We start from the raw sequence: 23,125 nt of genomic DNA on the forward strand, positions 1-23,125 counted from the left end.
CTTCCTACAGAGGTATTAAAAACTAGGACCAAAATGAAGACTTTCTGTTTGATGCAATCAGAATTGAAAGGGAGTCGAAAAGGGAATTTTTTTCTCATTTCTGACTCAACACTATTCAAAGCAGCATCCTCACTCCTCCTGAGATGTTCTCAGACACCCACAGTGCTGCCTGGCCCCTGCTCTGGGAAAACTGCACTGTGCCACAGTGAGAGTCTGACTTTTGGTCCATCTTGAGAGCAGCTGATACTGGAACATGAGAGAGATTGCATCTAGATAGAGGAAAATGACTTCAGGGTTTTTTGCAAGTATGTTTCTCCTCATGAGATATAAAAGAATTTTGTAAAGAAATTATCCAATACATGAAAGGGTGAGAACACTAGAGGCCTGGACACCTCCTTTCCTAGAGAACATTAAGAACAGGCCACAGATAAACAGTGGAACACAGTCTTCAGAGACATAGGAACTTGGAGGTCATTCAACGCAGAATCCCTCAGCCCTCCATAAATCTATATCCACACTCAGATGGGTAGGCGTGCATGTGCATGGGGACTCCTACACACATCTTTCTCTCTTATGCCCTGTTCCTCACAAGTAGTCATCCGTTCTCCACTTGAATGTGCTCAGCCATAGGGTCTCAGCTGACAGCTTCTTCCACTGTTGATGTCAGCTCTGTCACTGAAGTGAATGGCTTCTTCTCAGATGGTGCTATGCAGATTGTCACCCCACAAAGCCTCGCCCATTTCCCAGGTCAGCCTGTCCTGCACGCCTTCAGCTTGAGGGTAGCGAAGGCAGGGAAGGGACAGGAGATGCTCTGTTACCCTTGAAACTCCATTCCAGAGCTGTGCTGCCCCTTAGAACTTCCTGTGCTGCTGAAAATGTCTACTGTCCAGTATGGCAGCCTCAGGCCACATGTGTCTATTGGGCATTTGATATATGGCTACTGTGAGTGAGGAGCTGAGTTATTCATTGTATTTCATTTTAATTAAATTTTAATGGCCACATATGGTTCATGGCTACTTAGTAAACAAGCAGCAAGCTCTAAGAGTGATGATAAAGAGACCTCTTGAAGGACCACTTCCAGACCAGTGCCTGGAGTAAACAACAATGTCCCCATTCCACCACCCTTTTGCCTCCTCATTCTACTTCTGCCCTTCAAAGGGGGAAGATTTGGAGGGATGAGTCCATCCTCCACCCCAATAGCCCATTCTTCATCCCCTTTTCCCCACATGTTTTCCCCTCCATCCCAAGTCTTTCCAAGAGGAGCCTAGAGAGTTCTCTGCAGGGAACAAAATTGAGCAGATTGCGAACTTACTGCCAAGAAGCAGTAAGCAAACATGCCCCAGGAGCATGTGCAAAGGGACAAGCAGAATATGAAAATGGCATTCCCTTCATTTGCTGCTATGCAAAATAAAAATAAATAAAAATACACACTCAATTAAAGAATTAATGTCTATTTTTTTAGATTAAGGGTTACTGAAAATTTTCTCAGATGTGGTCTTCGTGTTGTAGTTACATAAGAAAAGTTTCTTATTTTTTGGAGATACATGCTGGAAGATTTAGGGGTGATGTGCTATGATGTATTATCAGTGTATGTGTGCATATGTGTGGGCACATGAGCACTCAAATACCAAGATAGATACATACATACACACATATGTAGATGGGGAGATAGCTAGGTACATACATATATACATGTATGCATACATAGTTACATTACATAAATACATAAATACATTAGCTATGATAAGTATGTAGATATTTCAGAGAGATAGATGACAGGGCACACAGTTTATAATCATCAAATATAAGGGTGGGAATATGAGTGCTCATGGGAAAAACATAAAGGAAAACAGGAACTACTGTAGATTAAAAAAATGTTTTTATTACTGCCCAGTGAAGGCCTTTTAAGCCCGCTGTGAGCAGTAAGTAGGTGGGCATGGCTTCTCCAGTCCCTCAAAACAGGTAACACAATGGAGGGGCAGCAGGGCAGGACCAGGCAAGGTCCACAGATGAGGAAGAGATGCAGGCAGGAGGGAGGAGCAACGATGTGCTTGGGCAGGCCAGCCCTAGACAGCCCCCACCCCATCTTCTTTCCATCCTGGCCCTCCTCCTTCATCACAGGCCTTGCAGTAGTGGGGAGCCAAGCCAGAGAAAGGCGTGAAGGGCAGCAAGACTGTCGACGGGGGCAATGGAAAGGAGGGCAAGGATGGCAGAGCAGTACTGAATCCAGGGGGCTTGGCTGTGGGGGGCAGATAGCCTGCAGGGACAAAGAGAGGGTGAGCATGGACTTGTTGCTGCCACTGATGGGGAAAGGCATTGGTTCTCTACCAGGGACAGAAGCACTCAAATCCCAACCCCAGCCCCTTTTCCTGCTATGGCTGCCGGTGGTACCATAGACTCAGGGGATACTAGTCTCCCCAGCTTTGTGGGCCACGCAAGGAAGGAGGAAAGCTGTATTGAGTTTCCTTTGATGACCCTGACCAGAGATCCTTGTCCTCCTGTGGAGTCAGCCAGCCCTCCCCACACCCTGCAGCAATGAGGCCTGGCCTGGATTCTTACCCCAGCAGGGCTTGAGACAGGCATGGTGTGGGGTGTCACTCAGGCACCTGTCTGGTGCTATCCCCCAGCACAGCCGATAACAGGGGGGACCCAAGGATTCCGGGAAAGGCAGGGCCACTGTGGCCACACTGCCAAGGGACTGCTAGAAAAAAGCAAGAAAACACCCTCAGCTGCTTGTGATGCCTTCTGTTTAGCAGGACTGGGACCCAGGGCTGCCCTCAGCCCAGACTGTATACTACACAACTCCAGGGGGTGCCATTCACCTAGTAGACTATGAGGATGGCACTTTCTGGAAGTGTGCACTGTGGGGGACTGGGAGAGTCATAAAATTTAGCTCAGGCCTTCAATGGGAATGGTAGAGGTGGTGAGCCCTTCAGTCTTCCAGCTCCATAAACTCCCCTCCCTTCCTGAATACCTGTGCAGAGGTGATCCCTGGGGCAGCACTCGGTACAGTCAAACCCTGAGAAGTACCTACAAGGTGAGGGTGGATCCATTCAGGGGGAGGAACCAGGGTCCAAGGAGGGGAAAGTGGCGGTGAGGAACAGGGAGTTTCTGGAAAAGGCAGCAAATTCTGGCAGGGGTGAGAAAAGATGGATAGTACAGCCTTAAACTGGCAGAGCCTTGGGAGACTAGGGAAGAAGGATTAATCCCAAGGATGGTAAACTGAAGACGGTGCAGCCCTGAAGAGCAGAGACTGTGTGTGCTAGCATCTCACACAGGGCCTGGCCTGTGGGAAGTGCCAAGTGAATGCTAGGTGGGTGGATGGATGGAAGAAAGGAAGGAAGGGCCCTGGCCAGTAGCTCAGTAGGTTGGAGCATTGTCCCATACACCAAGGTTGTGGGTTCTATCTCCAGTCAGGGAACATATGTGAAGCAACCAATGACAAATATATGCCTGTCTCTCTCTCTCTGTGCCTCTCATCCTCGGGTAAAAAAAAAAAATTAAAGGAAGAAAAGAAAGAAGGAAGGAATAGGTGGATAGATGGATGGATGGGTGGATGGATGTATGGATGGATGGACGGACTGACGGTGGATGGACACAGAAATTACCTGGAAACTGCATTTCCCACTTGAGCTTCTCTTGTCGGCGCCACTTGGCTCTTCGGTTGGAAAACCAGACCTGGGGAAGGGCAGAAACAAAGCAGCTGGCTGTTTTCCCCACTACTTGGCACCTACTGCTCTCAGCCCCTTTCCTGGCCTGGACTCAGAGCACAGACCCTTCCTCAGACCCGACATCTTCCCTCCCCGCTCTGACCTTTGCTCGTGGTCCCCTTTCTCAACTCAAAGGATTGGAGTAGGGAGGAGAGGAAAGCATCAGCAGAGGGGCGACAAGGAAGATCTTGTCTCTAATTTCTGCTCCAGACATATCTGTTTCCACCTTCTTGCCCCCTTCTCCACCTCACCAGGACCCAGAGACTTCCGGGCACAGACTCTGTCCTTGTGGTGTGCGCATATTACGTGGCAGAGCTCACTCACCCTTACTGTGTCCTCGGGCAAAGAGGTCGAAGCAGCCAGCTTTCCACGGGCCACCGAATCAGGGTACTGCCCACGCTGGAACTCTGCAGAGACGGAGGCTCATAGCCAGGGTATGGGGAGAGGAGCAAGGCATGGGTCTCCCTCTCAGGCCCTACTCCCTGCTTGCTACAAGCCTAAACTACCCTAATCTCCAAGGTGGGATCACCACAGCTTCCACCTCTCATCCTTTGCCCACAGGCCTTAGGGCTACTGCCTCCATATGTCACACTGAGCAGCCTCTGACCCACTGTCTGCCCCAGCGCCGGCACCTTTCTCCAGCGCCTCAGCTTGACCTGGGGAGAAGATAGTCCGATTCCGGTGGCCAGTCCCCGGATGAGGGCCGCAAGGAGCTTCAGAGCCACTATGGGAAGTGCAAGGAACTGGAGCCAAAACAGCTGAAAAGGGAGACAATGGTTTGTGTGGTTTGTGATGGTGATTCCTCTGGTCAGGTGGGGTCCCTGAGGCCCTGGGGCTGTGGACAGGGGACAGCATGGGTATAAGAGCAGAGCTGCACTGGGGGTGAGGTGCCTTCACAGTGATTTGGAGGTCACTGCAGAGGCACTTGGTAGGAGGCATGCTGCGTGCCATGGCAGGGTGCGTGCTTAGTGTCCGGGGGGAAACAGCAGCAAAGTTGGCCCCGTCTGCATGATCCCACAGGTCATGAGAAGTGCCCTGAGGAGCTGTGCACAAGGCAGAGGAGGGTTAGAAGACACAGCCCTGCCTCTTCCTCAGCACATCCTGTGAACCTAGGGGCAAGGGACCTGGGACCTGCTCTAGGAGCCACCAACAACTAGCTAGTGGCCTTGGGGGAGTCATTTCCTTTCTCCAAGCCTCAATTTTCTTCTGCCAGGAGAGAATAAGACTGTAAAGAAATGTAAAATGCTTGGGGTTGGCTTTGATCATCCGTGGGGGCAACTCGAAAACCCACCTGGCGATCTGGGGTGCGCCCAGGGCAGTCTCTGATCCTCCTGTAGCGTCCGCAGGACTCGGTTGATGGAGGAAACCTGGGGGTGTCAGGGCACTGAGTGGGGAGATGGCACACAGTCCCAGGGTTGTATCCTGAGGATATTTCCCCAGCATCCTTTCTCTCCTTCCATCCCTGTCCGCATACTTCCTAAAGGCAGCCTTTTCTCTTTCCCCAAGCTTTCTTCTTCCCACCTGTCTCACCACCAACAACACTTTTCAGAAGAGAGCCCAGGAGCCCTGCCCCCCAGCCTGGGATGGCCCCATTGCCTAGTGAGAAGGGATCTTCTCCCCAGACAACCTGTTTGCCAGCCCCGGTGTGGGGAGAGGAGGGCACTTACACTGGGAGTCTTGTCCTGGGTGCAAAACCCTTCAGCACAGAGCTGGCGTTGGATCTCCCAGGCGAAGAGGCCTGGGCACTCACCCTTCAGCTGGGCAATTCGAGCCACCACACGGGGTGTGGCCAGACGTGGCTTGCTTCCCCCAACCCCCTTGGGTTCCAAGACTCCTGTGCGGTAGTAACGCCCTAGGATCTTGCTCACACAGCCATTAGATACCTGGGTCAGGTGAGAAGCAGGGACAGGTAAGGCATAATGAGCAGAGGGTGCATGTACCTGGAACAGAAGGAGGCTACAAGGCAAATCGAGACATACTCAGAGTCTGTAACAGCCCTAGACTTGCCTTAAGAGAGGCCCCTTTTCTCTGCTTTTTGTCCCCATCCCTGGGTGAAAGTCCCAATCTACTACCTTAAGGCTTCGTGAGATGTCACAGGGCCGCATCCCGCTGACTGCCAGCTGCACGATCTGCTGGCGAGTGTCCAGGGGCAGAGGCCGACCATTCACAAAGAGCCCCCCAAGCTGATTCACACTGCTGATTCCTGGGCATGAGAAGGAAGCATCCACTTGCCACATCTCCCCTCTCCCCGGCTCACCTGTGGCATGAGGGACCCTCCAGCCTGGCCTCCCACCACAGAGAAAGTCTTCTCCCCAGGGGACTGCTCCCCTCCTGCTCATGGGGTCCCCCAAACATGCTGCTTTCTTTGGGACCTAGCTCCCAGGTGAGCATTTGCTCTATGACCAAAGGCACTGACCCTCGTGATTTCAGGGAAGTGAATGGAATGGGGAGGGAGTGACTAGACGAATCTTTTCAGGAACATTAGCCAAGGGCAGGTGAAACCACGTGGATGGGAGCAGGGCCCTCAGATATTCCCTCCCTCCTCTGTTCTTCCCCCCTCTCCCAGGCATTTTACCATCCTGCGGCATGCTCCAGGCTGGCCTCTTCACAGAAGGGCAGGAACCGGGAAGGCCGGGGAAGGGACTTGCTCCTGGGACCTCTTTCCTCAGTCTTGGGGCTGGGCCTGCAATAATCAATAATTGAGTGAAGACTCTTGCTTAATATGGTCTTGGGATATAGTATATTGTGATAGAGGGCCAGGTTTCTAAAGATTTGCTCATAGGTTAGCTAAGAAAATTAAACTTTTCTTTATTTGAACCCTTCGGTGATTAAGGAAAACATAGCAGAGCCAGCAGAGGACTGAATCTTTCTGGATATCCTGATACGGGTCTGGGAGGGTGGGAGGTGTCTCGCTGCTCACAGGTCCATTACAAGAGGTTAGGGAAAGGCATGATGCCTCCAAATGCTGAGGCTTTCCTCTTTCCAAACACACAAATTGTGTCTGACCCCTTAACAGCCTTCTCAGCCCTGGGTGATGCACTCGGGCCAGGGCTCCTGCCTCCTAAGCTCAGACTCAACAGGGTCAAAAACCAAACTTAGGGTATTCTGCCCAGCCAGGAGAGGGCATCTGTGACTGAAGGTCCCAGCTCCCAAAGATCTGAAGCTGGAGGCCAGATTTAAGGTTCTGCCTTCACTTTTGGGCAGCCCCTGAGGTTCGCTTCCCCAAATCACCAGCCAGGAAGCTTCCTTCGGAGCACTTTAGGGAAGGGTCTTGCTCCTGTTTTTTATGCTCTTCAGGAAGCTCTGGGGAGACATGGAGCTCAGATTTACCCCCCGGGCATTGAGGCTCTGGTCTCACACGTTGGGACTAGACGTAAACAAGACTGAGTCCTGGCTTCTTTTGGAACACACACCTCCTGGCAGTTTCTGACTTGCTGGGACTGTTGGTTCCTGTTAACTCTGGAGAGTTCTAGATCTCGTAGTAAAGCATCACTTGCAGAGACCAGCTGTCTGGGATCAGACACTCATTCACTCCACTAACATGTATCAAAGGCAGGTAGAAGGGAGGGAGTGAGAAGCAGGAGAGAGTTTTTTGCTGACCGACATAGGAGCTATTGTGAGCACAAGCAAGGAGCACAGGTCATGGGCCACCATGCCTTTCTTGCTTTTATAAGCGAGTAAGTGGAGCTGAAGCAACCTCCTTTCATGCCTGGAACCCTGGAAGGCATGAGGCTGTAGAGAATAGCTTAGGCTTAGAACTTTCCTATAATAACCATGCTATCTTGGTTCAGTTACTAATCTGCAGTTATTTACTGAATAAGGTATTAATCATGAGCATATTGCTGGTTTTTCAGGATGAAGGGAGTAAAAAGAAAAGAGGCGAGGTTTTTGCCCTCCAAGAGATTACAGTGCAGCCGGAAGAGGAGACTGGCACAGGGGAAACAATGAACTCACAGAGAGTATGGAATCAGAGCTATTTTTTAAATTCAGTAGCTACATTGGCTTTTACTCACTCCTCTCTGGGCAGAGACATATTCTCCTTCATGCTCTCATCTTTTCAGAAGGTCGGGAAGGAAGGCAAAAGTTTTTCCAAAAAGAAAAATTGGGTTCTCACAAGTCAGGAGCCACGCAGAGAGTTAAACTCAAGGAGGTTTAGAAGCCAGTTCCTCACCAGAAGCTAAAATTTCCAGCTCCTTTCTCTGCCCCCACCCCTGATTCATGTTAGTGTAATTGCTACCAAAGCAATGGAGAGAGGAGAGCTGATCTGGGACTGTAAAGGGCTCTGCCAGGATCGGTGGGGAGTGTGGGGAGCTCAGCATACCAGCCAAACCCTGAATTCTTGATAGGATGTGTCCCCCTTAAGTGACCACAGCTCAGAGGAGCTGTGGGGACTCAAGTTCAATATCCAAATCTAAATCATCTCCAAACCTAAAAGCATTATGCCCCAACTACCAGAAACTTTATTCCCAGTAGCCATACCACACATCCCAACATTGATATTAACTCATATAGTAAAAGGACTGGTGCTCACAAGATGGGAAAGCAAGGTAGGGGGGTTGAAGAGGCAGAAGGGTGGGTGCTGCAAAGACAGAGGAGAGAAGTTGACTTGGCCACACAAAGACATGGAGACAGCATGGGAGGCAGAGCAGACAATGAGCCTGCAGGTGAGCTACCTGTGTGGAGGCAATGAAGTGGGAGCTTCAGTGGGAGAGTCTCAGCCTCCTATGTGGGTTCCTGAGACCCCTGCAGGCTCCAGGGGTGGTGGTGCTGGTCTGGTGCTGGTAACAGCCTCCAATCTCCTCCTGTGTGAGTTCTGCCAGGGGTCCAGAGGCACAGAGAGCTTGTGCTCAGGAGCAGAGGGCAGCCTTCTGGGAGCAGCCAGTGATGTCACAGGCCATGAGCAGAGGAGAGAGGAGGAGGGAGGTGTACATGGGGCTGACTGACACCAGCCCTGAGGCAGGGCAAACCACAGCCAGTGACCCACTGTGTCCTTCTATGGGAAGTCCTTGGAGCCCACTTTGTGTCCATCTACCACCCTGAAGCAGATACAGAACCACCCTCATGAAGGTCCCCAGACTCTGAGCACAGCCACTCAGGGGCCAGTACTCCTGAAGGGAATGGGGGATATGAAAGACAGGGAAATCAGACAGTGTCTCCAAGGGTTTGAATGTGCAAAAGCCCAGAGTTACTTCCAGAACCACACACACATCTTCTTAGCTAGAATGCATATGCCTGGGTTTGGGGGTCAACTCCTGCATCCTTTGGGTATTACTATAAAAGATAAATGGGTGTAGAGACTGATACCTAAACACTGGCAAAGTGGCTCCTAAATCTTTGAGAGAATGAGTGTGCATGGAGTGTGTGTCACACAGCATGAGTTCTCTCCACAGAGGGTCCTCACCAACTCTCCAAGTGGCTCCTTGACTGAGGTGACATCATGGGTGAACTCTTTCCTGGAATAGGGGGATCCTGGAAATAAGAGGATCTTGGACTTGAGAACATTGGAAACAGTGGTAGTGTTAGGAATGAGCCTGCAAGAGTAGCTAGGATGTAGGTGGGATGTTCATGAGGAGGTGTGCAGCCTGGTTTTCAACCTTCCATTCCTAGATGTAATCAGGCTCCATTCCATGAGGGACTTGGCACATTTAGACTCTAAGTTATGAGTGACCCTCCTGTTTCCAAAGAGAACACCACAGTTTATCTGGATCATCGTTGGGGTGAAGGCACCAAGTAGCTGGTAGTTCTTGTGGAGTGGGAGGCTGGTGGTGAAACACAGCCCCCAGTGGGTGGACTTTTGTTGCCACCACAACAAAGCTTGGGCAGATGACTTGTGAAGGAGCCGACATGGAAACCCGCTTGGGTCTACGCCATACCTTGGATTCTGTGACACCCTCCTAGAAGTTAGGTTGAAAGGAAGCAAAGTGTGAGGCAATAAGACTAGACTGAGATGGGGGCAGAATGGATTTCACTGGTAAATTCTTTGATTTGGGCGAGTGGGGGTGGGTGTTGTACGTTCACCTTGATCCTAGGGCTCGGATCGAAGAAAGGCCAACCACCAACAAAACAAAAAGGCAACTAACAGAATGGGAGATGTTTTCAAACCACAGCTCTGACAAGGGGCTAATGTAACACCCAAACCATATAAAGAACTCAAAGGTATCACAGAAGTGGATTTCCTACTTTACCCTACATGTATGCCCCATCTCTTCCAGCCTCCCCCAGCCTCCTCAGGCTGGTCGGGAGCCCTGGGGCATGGGGGTGACTGCAGCCGTGGTTTCAGCACCATGGGCAGGACAGCACATGCCCTACTGTCTGTGGAGCCCCTTCAGTCCCAGGGCAGCTGGGACTGCTGGTTGCTCCACTCAGCCACGCTGCGTGAAGGGGGTCCCAAGGAAGCATGAAGTAGCCTGCTTTTAGCCCTCCTTTCCTGCCTCACCTCTCCCCCCTCCACCTGCCCCTGCTTCCGGGGGGGCAAGGCTCCCTGTCCTGATCTGCTATTCCCATAGACAGCTGTATGAGGCTAGAAAGGGGTGTCAGAGGGGGAAGGGACCAGCCCTGGCAGATGGTGGTGGTAGTGATTTCCCCCATAAACTGCCCTCTCCCCCCGCCTTTACAATGCACTCTTGGGTCTGAACAAACAGAGGCTTTCGACCCAGAGGTGATGGAGGAGGGAAAGAGAGGAAAGGCCCTGGCAGGGGGGCTTAGCCAGCCCAAAGGCTCAGCCATTCAGCCCTCTTCCCAGCGCACCAGACTGTTTGAGGAGCAAATATCTGCCTTCACTGATTCTCTCAACCGCCCCCACCGGGTTTGGGGCTAATTGTCCCTCATTAGATTGGGACCAGGCCCCAGGCTGCCGCCAGCCCCCGCCATCTGCTCACAATTATACATTAACTCAGAGGTCTTGCCTCCCGCCAGACCGGCTGTGCGCCCCTCTCTGGGGCAGCCATGGCCATTCCAGCCTGTCCGGCGCCCTGATGTAGAGGCCTGACTGCCGGCTTCTTCTGCCCCTGGGAGCCTCTAGTATAAAGCCTCATGGCTGTGGGGAAACATGTGTCCTCGGGAGAGGCAGCTGCAGCAACTCTGCCCCCCTCACCGGGCCTAAAGACAAGCCAAGCCAATGCGTAAAGCTGGAGAGGGCAGGGCGCAGCCAGCGCAAGGACCTTGCCGGCTTTGGTTCGACACCTCTCCTCAGACTTTTGGTTCTCACCGGCGGAGATGATACGAGTCTCAGGCCCTTTCTACCCTTCCCTGAGGTGCCCCTTAGCAGGCTGTGTGCTGCGGCGCCCAGCCTGCCTCTCTCCAGCGAGCCTCCCTCTCCTGCCAGCCCCTCTCTTCCCAGAGCGCACCGCACCGGGTCTCCAAAAACCGCTCTCTGGCAGCACTTGCCTTCCGGTTTAAGTCGTAGTAGTTTTCCTGCTACAAAAACGTGGGGAACCTTCAAGGTCCCTAGGTATTTCTAAACTTGGCACTGAAGTGGCACCCCTCTCCAAAGCTTTATGCCGCCACCGCACTCTCCAGCCCAGATCCTGCTCTAACACCTGCAAATCGCTGCGCTTTTCTGCTCAGCTTCTAGAACGCTGGCTACCCAGCTCCCTCCCTCTGAACGACCCAGGGAAGGAGTGAAAAGCACGTCCTCCCATCTGTGGCTTTGAACTGGGAGCACAGAAAAAAACCTCTTTTTCCACAGGAGCCTCTATCCTCTGAGCTCACCCCCGCCCGGTGTTTCTGTTTGCTAGTAGGGTGCTGAGCCTGCATTCCCAAGGACAACACCTAGCAGAGCTGCAAAGCTCAGTGGTTACGCCCAAGAGACCAAAGAGACCAAGAGAAGACACACGCACGGGGATGCAAAGGGCAGGTTGGGAAGAGCCCAGCCCTGAGCCTCCAGGACCCGCACTATGGGCTTCAGGTCACAGCTGACCAGGGCGGTCAGACGATGCTTTGTAAACCACCAATGGAGAGTGCGTCCTTGGGTCCGCATGCGCACCAGCCTCGCCAGGTGTGGGGAGGGTGATGCGTCCTAGCTGGTGTTTTCAAACCCGACCAGTAACAGAAACCCGAAGTTCAATCTGTTCCCTGGGGACTACCAGCTGTGTGCTCCCAAAAGCTTCCCCCACCCCCAGCCCCACTGCTCAGGGGTAGAAGTTCTGGGGAGCAGAGAGCAGTCCATTTTTAAATATATACTTCATTTTAATAACCTTCATTTTCTAGGACAGTCTTAGATTTGCAAAGAAATTTCAAAGATAGTACAGAGAGTTCCCATACATCCTATACCAAGGTTCTCCTATTATTAACATATCACAGTAGTGTACCTGTGTCATAGTTTATAGACTAATATTGATATGTTACTATTAACTAATGGTCACACCTTTTCTGATTGCCTCGGTTTTCCCCTAATGTCCTCTTACCCTCTCGCTGTCCCGGGATCCCACTCAGGGTCCCAGTCAGGACCCCATGTTACCTTTAGTCATCATGTCTTCTTAGGCTTCTCTTGGCTGCAACAGTTTCTGTGACGTTCCCTGCTTTTGATAACTGACAATTTGGAGGAGTCAGATATTTTGTAGAATGTCTCTCAGTTGGGAGTGTCTTGTGATTAGACTGAGTTTATGGGTTTTGGGGAAGAAGACCCCAAAAGGGGTTCGGGTAAGGTGTAAAGTGCGATTTCATCACAGCATGTTAAGGGTGCCTACTGTCAGCGTGACTTCTCCCTGTTGATGTTGACCTTGAGCACCTCTGTAGCAGTGTTTGCTGGCTTCCTCCATGGAAGCTACTCTTTCCCCCTCCTTTCCATACAAGACTTTTCTGAAAGAAGTCCTTACGCACAGCTCACACTCAAGGAGTGGGAGCTATGCTTCACTTGCTCCAGGGCAGGGTATCTACAGAAATCCTCTGGATTTCTTCCGCTCAGGAGATTTCTCTCTTCTCTTCCACTTACTTATTCAATAATTGATTTATATCAATATGGGTTTATGGGTACTTTCATTATTTGGATTATAATTCAATTATTACTTTATTTCTTCTTGCACTCAAATTGTTCCAGTTTTGGCCATTGGGAGCTCTTTCAGTTGACTCCTGTGCCCCTGTGACCCACCCTTGTTATTGTGGGCTTTGGTTTTTGGTTATGTGGGTGTGAGCACTTCCTTACTTTCTGCACTACATGTTCCGGCTTGCCCTGTATATTTCCTGCCCATCATAGAATCAGCCAATTCTCCAAGAAGCTCTGGTACCGTTTGTTGGAGAATGGTATGAGAAACAAAATCTGGGCACTAGGGATGCTTCTTACCTGGGTGTCAGGGCTTCTAAGTTCTCTCAGCTGACAGAGCAAAGAAACATATGTATGTGTACTAACACATGTATGTAGACATTGCTATAAATAGTTCTGTATGTGACCATTTTATCCACATTAAAGTAACCCTGAGCCCATGCTTGTGTCTCCAACTCTAATCCATTACTACATAGATCATTCTAGTTTCCCCCCTTGCTTATTTGTAAACTCTGTATAATACTTATGTACAATTTACTTTTCCTTTAGTCTTATAGACCACACTCATGTCTAAAGTTACTTAAATCAGCACTTTTTCTGCCACTCCCTTCATTGAAGTTGTTTCATACATTTGTAATACAATTAGATTATTTTGTCACATTCTGCATTTTATCTTGGAATCCCCTGACCTCTACATAATTTTTAAAAAGATTTCATTTATTTATTTTTAGAAAGAAGGGAAGGGAGGAACAAAGAGAGGGAGAGAAACATCGTTGTGTGAGAGAGAAACAGTTGCCTCTTGCACGCCCCCAACTGGGGACCTGGACTGCAACCCAGGCATGTGCCCTGACTGGGAATTGAACTGGTGACCTTTTGGTTTGCAGACTAGCACTCAATGCATTAAGCCACACCAGCCAGGGCCAGTTTTTAAAATTTGTATGTATTAAGAGTCACTCATCATACTGCAAAGTTCTATAGGTTGTGATAAATGCATAATGTTATGTATCCACAAATACAGTATTATATGGAATAGTTTCACTGCCCTAAAATCCACAGTGCCTCACCTATTCAACCTTTCTTCCTTCCCCCATACCCATGGCCACCACTGATCTTTTTACTACCACTATAGTTTTGCCTTTTCCAGAATGTCATGTAATGAAATCATACAGCATGTAGTCTTTTGAGACTGGCTTCTTTCACTTAGTAATATGCATTTAATATTCCTCCACATTTTTTCATGGCTTGATAGGTCATGTCTTTTTAGTGCTGAATAATATTCCATTGTCCAGATGTTCCATGGTTTATCCATTTACCTACTGAAGGACATCATGGTTGCTTTCAAGTTTTAGCAATTATGACCAAAGCTGCTATAAACATCCATGTGCAGATTTTTTTTGAGTAAATATACATTTTTAATTCCTTTGGGCAAATATCAAAAACATGATTGATAGATCATATAATTAGAGTATGTTTAATTTTGTGAGAAACTGGCAAACTGTCTTCCAAAGTGGCTGTGACATTTTGCATTCTCAAGAGGAATGTATGAGAGTTAGAGTTCCTGTTGCTCTGCATCCTTGTCAGCATTTGGTGTTGTCAGTGTTTTGGATTTTAGCCATTCTAAAAGGTGTGTAGTGGTATTTCATCATTGTTTTAATTTGCATTTCCCTGATGACATATGATTTGGAGTATTGTGTCATATGCACACTCACCATTTGTATACTCCTTTGGTGAGGTGTACTTTGAGATCTTTGGATCATCTAAAAACCAGGTTGTTTGTTTTCTTATTGTTGAGTTTTAAGAGTTCTTTGTATATTTTGGATAGCAGTTCTCAGATGAGTCTTGCAAATATTTTATCCCAGCCTGTGACTTTTCTAATTCTCTTGATGTTGTCTTCTGAAGAGAAGTTTTTAGCTATAATGAAGCCCAGCTTTTCAAATATTTCTTTCATGAATCCTGTCTTAGGTGTTGTATCTAAAAAGACATCACCAAACACATAAACTTTATTTTTAGAGCAGTTTTAGGTTTGTGGCAAAGTTGAGAGGAAGGTACAGAGATTTCTCATACAGCCTGTACCCCGATGCACACATGGCCCCCTCCATTTTCAATACCCTCTGTTAGTAGCAATTGATGAAACTAAGCTGTAGGTTTTGCAGGTGTTCTTTATCAAACTGAGGAAGTTCCCCTCTATTCCTACTTTGCTGAGAGTTTTAATCATGAATGGGGATTGGGTTTTGTTAAATGCCTTCTCTACATCTATTAATATGACCTTTTTTTTTAAAGATTTTATTTATTTATTTTTAGAGAGGGAAGGGAGGGAGGGAGGGAGAGGGAGAGAGAGAGAGAGAGAGAGAGAAACATCAATGTGCGGTTGCTGGGGGTTATGGCCTGCAACCCAGGAATGTACCCTGGCTGGGAATCGAACCTGGGACACTTTGGTTCCCAGCCCGCACTCAATCCACTGAGCTACGCCAGCCAGGGCAATATGACTTTTTTTTTCTTTGGCCTGCTGATGTGGTGGATTACATTGATTGGTTTTTAAGTATTGAGCCAGTTTTTCATACCTGGAATAAACCCACTTGGCCATGGTGTATAATCCTTTTTAATACGTTGGTAGATTCAATTTGCTAATATTTTTTTAATATGTTTTTCATCTATGTTTATGAGAAATACTGGTTCACTTTTCCTGTTTTGTAATGTTTTTATCTCTTTTAGTATCAGGGTAATGTCAGTCTCATAAAATGAGTTGGGAAGTGTTCCCTCAGGGAGACAGCTTTGAGTGAGGGCAGGGTTACCAAGCAGATGTAACTCAGGCCGAGAGACACACGAAGCCCCTCTCCTGTAACAGCATCCAAGATAGCATGACTCAGTAATTAGCAGCAGCAGTAATTAGCAGTAGGACCTTGAGAGCCATCAAACCTCAGTTCTTATCCCAACCCTCCCACGCCATCTGCAGGATCTTGAGCCATTTAACTATTAATCTGACAGATCATTATTGAACACCTACTGCGTGCAGTGAATATAAAAGACAAACCCCAGCCCTCTTAGAGCTTACTTTTTCTAAAGGTTCACATTTTAAAGCATTTTGTGTTTCAATTTTCCCAATGAATAAAGTGGAACTATAATAGTACTTACCTGATAGGATTGTTGTATTATATAAGTTAGTGTATATAAAGAACATTCTATGTAAGATATTATTGTTGTTGTTACTATTATTATTATTACTACTATTAGTGTCGAGAGGTGAAGTTATTATTTAATGACTGAGCTCAATACTTCCAGTCTAGGAGATTTCCAGTCCCACCCTTGCGGCCCTAACTCTACATTCCTGTCTTTCTTGTCTCTCTGCTCCTTCAGTTGACCCTCTTGATCTCCAGGCTCACTAAGCCTATGACAGGAAATTCCTTCTCTGACCTAGAGTTACCCATCTGAGAGATAGCTGAGTGGCTCTCTTCACGCTGCCTTTGAAATATACCAAAACTTTGCAATTTTTGAAGCGGAGGGGGTGAAGAGTATAAATCAGGTATGATCCAAAGTCTTTGCTTATATGCTTCCTAAAGGCTGTGGGGTCTTGGCTGGGCCTAGGTAAGAGTGACAGGGGACTGTATTAATTCAATCTAGTCATCACTGAAAATAGGTCTATAGCAGGTCTTACACAAGAAAGCTCAGCACTCCAGCTTCAGTAACTTTCCACTGCTCAGCAAGAACCAAAGACAAGAGAAAGAAAACTCCCTCCCTAAGGATAAGGATTTTACTTTATTCTGTCCCAGGAATCCAGAGCTATTTATCTTTACTGCACCCTCTAGAGCCCCCAAAGCAGCACCTGCTCAGCCCAAAAGAAGTCACCGCACTACCCAGAAAGCAAGCTATGTACAGATAAGTTATTATAAATGAAGTCTCTGGCTTGGCATCATAAAACACAGTAACAAGACTCTGAATGATCCATTGTCTCAGTTTTGTTCAGCCCAGCTGACATCCGCCTTCATCACCCATCCTCACTCAGCTCACCAAATTCCTCTTGACTGGTCCTCAGGTCCACTTTAGTTCTATGTCAAACTGCTCTTCCTCTCTCAAGTCTCCACTGCCAAAAAATCAATGACTTTAGCCTTCCCCAGATTGCTCCACGTTTCTCTTTTATTTCTGGAAGACAGCACAACACCATTCCTTGGGGAATACCTCTGTTTCCTCCCTGTTTCTCTTCTCCCACTCTACAGCATTTAGACCAGGGGTGTCAAACTCATTTTCACCAGGGGCCACATCAGCCTCGAGGTTGCCTTCAAAGGGCCTAATGGAATTTCAACTCCTTAACAGTTAAGGCATAGTTACATTTCTACCAGCCTAAAATTATTTCAGCCCTTTGAAGGCAACCGCGAGGCTGATGTAGCCCCGGTAAAATGAGTTTGACACCCCTGATTTAGACCATTTACTGAATGTCTCCACTTGCTTGCTGTTTTCTCATCAGCCTCTTGGTACTTTGAGTTCTTTCTCTTAGTTTTCTTTATATGTCTCATAATTCAACGTGAAATGTAATTGTTTTAAGCAAAGTGTGTTTGGAAAGAAAGCTGCTTAGAGTTGCTTGACCTGGCCACGGGGCTCAGTCACTGGGGATCTTGGCAGAGCAAGGCAGCCCGCCCCAACCTCACGTCAGGGTCTGCACGCGAGCTCCCCCTGCAGTCTGCTCAGTGCTCTGCGTTGGGTAGGGACGCGGCCCTGACATTTGAATGTCGGTATCTGGGCTTGGTTGGTTACTTCACTTCTTGAGTGTTACTGGCAGGGGAGCCGGCGCTCAGTTGTACGGGAGCAAAGGAGATGCAGACTTGTGACAGACTTGGCAGCTTCGAGTGCTTGGGGACACCACTTCCCCTTCCAACTGGTAAAATGATTAAGAGAAATGTCTCGTGAACTCCGGATTCTCAGATTTAGTCACACACAAGGATGCTATTGCATTTTTAACTGTAGTTTCTGCCTGTTTGGCTTTCACAACGAGAATGGACCCTGAGGTGGGGAGAACAGAGTGAATGGGTAACCTCTTCTATAGAGGTTGGGTCCCAAACGATTTACTTGGATTAGACGGTTTGGAGAACAAAGAGTTTTACTCTTCTAAGTTCTTAGAATTTTTTTTTTTTATTTTATCACTTATTTTCCAATTAAGAACTTCTAAACTTTGAGAGCAAGAGAATATTCCAGGATTAGATCCTTTCTCACTCTCCTACCTCATTTTGGATGAGGATAATGTGTAAATGCCATGATCCCAAAGCATGACTTGAAGGAAGACAAACAAAAGCCGTTACAGGACCTCCTAGGCTTGTTGCTATTCATGCGAAAGGCACAATAATAAAGCTCGTAGGAGATAATATAGAAGAATGCCTTTTTTGAAACGTTAACCATTTTTATTTATTCAAGCTGGATAATGCATTTCCGCAATAAACCTATACTTTAAAATACAGAAACATAGAAAAATAGGAATTGTTTCCACAGATGCCATTTGTCTTTGGAAACTGCCAGCTGTGCAGTCAGGTGTCCTTGTGGGACCCTGGCCTCCTCACCAGAACTTCGGGAGCCTCCCCTGGCTCCCGAAATCGGAGGAACAATCCCCTGTCATGCCCGTGTCAAATATGACCTTCTGGCAATACTGCAGTCACCCGCAGGTCAGTCCCCGGGATCCAAAAACACCTTGGTACCGACCGCTCCTCAAACCAGATGTCTTATTGTCCCAGACCAGTGTCTTGAGCGTTGCCGGCAGACGACCTCTGTCTGGGCTACTGTCTCCGCCTCATTCCATCCTGTTGTCCCTTAGGTCCGGATCCCCCGCAGTTCCAGCCCTGCTTAGGCAGCTAGCGGCACTAGCTAACAGGAGAATGTATGACCAAATGCCAGACACACATAATTTTAAAAGCTCAACCTCATTAGAAATCAGGGAAATGCAAATTAAGACAATAACGAGATACTACTGCATATCCACCTAAATGGCTGCAATTTAAAAAGGCTGACAATATCAAATATTGGCTAGGATGTGAGACAGCTAGCAGTCTCGTGTGCTGCTGGAGGGAGTCTAAACTGGTGCATTCACTTTGGACAAAGTTTGCCATTGGCTGCCAGAGTCAAAAATATTCATAACCTCTGACTCTCATAATTTCTCCAAAGAAATGCATGCATGTGAATATTTATTTATAATGGCTAAAACTGGATACAACCCAGTTTCAGACACCATTGCTGTGTACTAAACCACTCCAAACCTAGGGGCATAAAGCCATTATCATTTTGTCATGTGTGTGGATTCTGTGGGTCAGGAGTTCAGAAAGGACCTAAAGGAACTTGCTTGTCTCAGCTCTGAAATATCTGTGTCCTCTGCTGGGAAGACTTATGGGCTGTGACTCAACAATGATGGGATGGAATCATCAAAAGGCTTTTTCACGCATACATTTGGTTGTTGATGCTGGCTATTGTCCAGGAACTAGGCTGGGGCTGTTGGCCAAAACACCTGAATGCAGGCTCTCCTTGTAGTAGCTCAGGCTTTTTCACAGCACAGTGGCTGGATTCCAAGTGCAAGCATCCCTAAAGAACCAAGTGGAAGTACAAGGCATATTTATGAAGTGACTTAAGAAGTCACTTGCTGTACTCTATTGGCTGAGGCAGAGCAAAAACCTACCCAGATTCAATGGGTGGAAACACAGATACCACTCCTTCCTTCCTTCCCTCCTTCCTTCCTTCCTTCCTTCCTTCCTCCCTCCCTCCCTCCCTCCCTCCCTTCCTTCCTTCCTTCCCTCTTCTTTCTTTTTTTCAAATTATAAGAAAAAACTTATTTAGAAAGTTACAGAAGTAGTAGAAGTGAGCCAGCTGGGCTATGGAGGCTCAGGAAACAAGTTACAGAAGCAGAAGGGCCCTTGTAGCTTGGAGAGACAAAGACAAAGGTAACCCCTGAGGGAGAAGAGAAGGGGAAGGGAAAGAGTACCCATAGATTCCACCTCTTTATTGGGAGGAATATTGAGGTCACTCTGTAAAAAGAACACGTGTGTTGAGAGATATTTCTGTGGCCATCTTTGCTTCTTGTTGTCTGCTTCTTTGTTCCTTGTTGCAGGGACAGAGTTGCAGGCAGGGGAAAACAGCTTAAGGGTCCTATATTGGGAAAGAGCTTTTCTTTTAAGAAGGAAAAAAAAAAGGCGTGTGAATATCACATAACTCTATGGTTGTCTCGCCTGTTTCAATTGCAGCATAAAGCAGCATCCTACTCTCTGAAGCACTCTTGAGGGAGCGAACTCTGTTAACTGTTTTCCACTGAACAACAGGTTGTAGTATAATTTTAGAATTATCTTGCCTTTTCATAAAATTATTTCTTACTGGCATTTATGCCACTTATGAATGCGTGAATAAAGACTTGGGGTGAAGAGGAAAAAGATATTTTCTGACATCAAAATGCCTGAAGAGTTAATATGATGTGGCTGAAATAAGGTACTCTTCCACTTGAAATGGCTCTTCTTTGGGTGAATTGAGCTAGAGACAATCCAGGAAAGGACTCCTGGGGGAAAAAAATGCATAGATCATCCCTAAGTCCACCGTGAGAGAACCTGTGTGTGATTTCAAGCTGGCATACGAACCCTAGCCTCTTGACTTGGCTTCACCCCTGCCCTTTGATTCCCAGCAAATACCTGTCTGCCTGGACTCTGGGCATTTAATGCTGGCACCCCCACCTGCACACACTCCAGTTTCCCAGTCCTCACCTTGCCCCTACCTTCCCCACTGTTACAGCTCACCCAGGTCCTCACCTCTTGCTTTGTTTCCTCTTTATTGCTGGCCTCTCAGCTCTGAGAGTTGACTCTGGCTCTCTTGTACAAGACCATGCCAACCCACTGCAGAGTCTTGACCTTAGTTCGGCCTTAGCTCCTAGCTATTCCAGGCTCCAGCCCACCAATTGTGGGGTCACTGCTTCCATAGGGACTCATCCTGTCTTCTGTCTCCTGAGTCTTCCTACTGCGTGTAGAAGATTGAGAGTGTCCAATGTGACCATTTCAATGTCTTTCTTTTCTTCCTCAAAATGTCTCTGCATCATCACATGAGCCCTCTTCCTTAGTTCTTGATTTTAAAGGAGGGCTGTTCTAGTATGATCTCTGTTAATGGATGGAAGAACTGCCACCAGCCTGGGCCTTGGGACGATTACTTGAGGAGAGTCACATCCTGGGCTGTTATGTGAGAAAGACTCCTCTCTGTTATTTAAAACACTAAATAATTGTTGTTTCTGCAGCTGACCTAGTCTATCTAATACAAGGGGCAAGCTAAAGTTAAGCTATGTGTGGTTTCCAGGATTCAAGAAGAGGGGAAGACACAGACAATTGTTAATAGGAATGAAATATAATTCATTTTTTGGATGAACTAGCCTATGTCTGGATCTGTCTAATGAGAATAATTCCCACTAAAATCCCTAACTTCCACCGTAGACAACACCAATGTTCTCCGTTTTAATTTCCAGGAAACTCAAAGGATATGTGATGTGTGTATAAGAAGAAAGAGAAGGTAAATAAGTCATCCCAATCATGAGAACAGACTGAATACTTCAACTTAATTCCAAATATACTTCTTCAGTGCTTACTCTTTACCAGGTAGTGTCAGGAGTATAGGGAACACAAAAAGTAACATGACTCATAGGAGCTTGTTATCGAAAAGTTCACAGGCCAGCTGTGGATGGTGTGGCTCAGTTAGTTGAGCATTGTCCTGCAAACCGAAAGGTCACTGGTTTGATTCCCAGTCAGGGCACATGCCTGGGTTGTGGGCTGGTCCCCAGCTGGGGGCATGTGAGAGGCAACTGATCAATATTTCTCTCTCACATTGATGTTTCTCTCCCTCTCTTTCTCCTTCTCTTCCCCTCTCTCTAAAAATAAAGTTGTTAAAAAATGTTCACAGGTCAGTTCAACTGTTACAGAAATAACTATGATACAGGGAAAGTATAGTGCATACCATTGGAAAGATATAAACCAAGGGACCTGGGGAGACAGGGGAATCATTTCTGATTTCAGTTATGTCAGGAGAATATACAGGAAAAGTTGTATCTGTACTGAATCTAAGGTCATTCTAAGCCCTGGGTATATTTAGGTGAATTTTCTAGTGTGGCTAGAGCTGCTGGAGCCAAAGTGGGTAGGTAGCACAGGACAATGTAACACTGGGTTTGGTCCTCCAATGTACAGGAATCTTCTCCTCAGGTAGGAGAAGGTGGGGACATTGAAGAAGCCCCTGCTACCTCCACTCCAAAGAGGCAGGGCCTTTAGGAGATGAGGTTGTAAAGGGGGCCCTAGTCTGGAGGCAGCAGAGATGAAACATAGGCTCACTGCTTCTGCCTCTTTTAGTCTGGAGAGAAGGAGGACACAGGATTCTTCATGAGAGAAGGAACGGGACTTAGAAATAGCCCTGAGTTCTAGGAAGGGCACAATGGGACCAGAAGCAAAGAAGAGATGCAGTGCTCTGGACTTCAGAAAGGTTTTTGCTTTCCTGATAAAAATGGGCCCAAATTTCTTGTACTGGTCTTTTGCCTCTTCTTCTTCCTAAGTCATCTGGAGCTGAAGCAACTATCTTACACCTACAAGGAAAAACCAAGGAATGGCAGAGATGTCTGCCCTGATATAGTTGAGCGTCTCAACAATTATCTCCAAACTTTTGTTCTGTGAAAAAAAATATATGTTTATCCCATGGTTAATCTAGGTTGTTATGACTTGCTAAGACATTCCTAACTCTGAGTTTGCAACCCACTGACTTCAGGGTTCTGAGGACAGAGAGAAAGGAAGCCTCAGGTTCCACCCTAGCTTGATCATTTCAGTTTGCAGAGAGGAGACAGAGATTCAAAACAACAATGCTACCTTGTAATAAAGGTGGTACCCCTGGCTGGAGATTTACTTATGCCTTTTTTTTTGAGACTTGAGTATGACAAGCAGAGTCCAAGGTGACAAAACTTGACAGTTTTGGTTAAAGTCAATGGCTGTAGCAGGAGCAAATCAATATATAATTATCTAAGTCTACTGAGAAGCCAGAGGCATTGACTGATGGCATTCAGGAGAATAGAATGAAGGTTGGTCTTGCCATGAAATGAAAAAAAGCACAGGGTACAAAATTGATCCAATGACTAAAAGTTTTGTAACCACTACCCAAATCATATAGTTGTACAAATAAATCCTTTACATCGACTTACTATATAGATAGGGCGAATTGGGAAGAGCACATTATTTTTCTTAGGTTGATATGAATTTTGTTCTGCTGTGAAGTTTGAGAAATACTGTCTAAGTCATAAGCACAGGATAATTTTTCTTTTCTTTAAAACAGAATTCGGGTCCAACTTTTAATATAAATTTTTTTGTTTCTTAAGATTAAAAAAATGGTGCCTTATGTTGTCATGTATTTTAATCAAGTTTGGACTATGTGAACATAGAGAAATAACTTAATTAAAAAATCTTCATAA

At 47.1% G+C, this 23,125-nt stretch overlaps 1 protein-coding gene across 1 annotated transcript; it reads right to left on the bottom strand.

Moving 5' to 3' along the window:
- Window positions 1-2,115: 2,115 nt before the first annotated feature.
- On the bottom strand, window positions 2,116-5,947 carry PAX4 (paired box 4). The gene is given in 10 exon segments (XM_028525209.1): window positions 2,116-2,184; window positions 2,186-2,239; window positions 2,543-2,701; window positions 2,975-3,030; window positions 3,609-3,678; window positions 4,035-4,117; window positions 4,343-4,468; window positions 5,002-5,077; window positions 5,378-5,593; window positions 5,783-5,947. Coding segments are annotated over 10 exon segments (1,074 nt in total).
- Between the last annotated feature and the right edge of the window lie 17,178 nt (window positions 5,948-23,125).

Source organism: Phyllostomus discolor, chromosome 10 (genome assembly GCF_004126475.2).
Source record: "Phyllostomus discolor isolate MPI-MPIP mPhyDis1 chromosome 10, mPhyDis1.pri.v3, whole genome shotgun sequence".
In the NCBI taxonomy this organism is placed as follows: Eukaryota; Metazoa; Chordata; class Mammalia; order Chiroptera; family Phyllostomidae; genus Phyllostomus; species Phyllostomus discolor.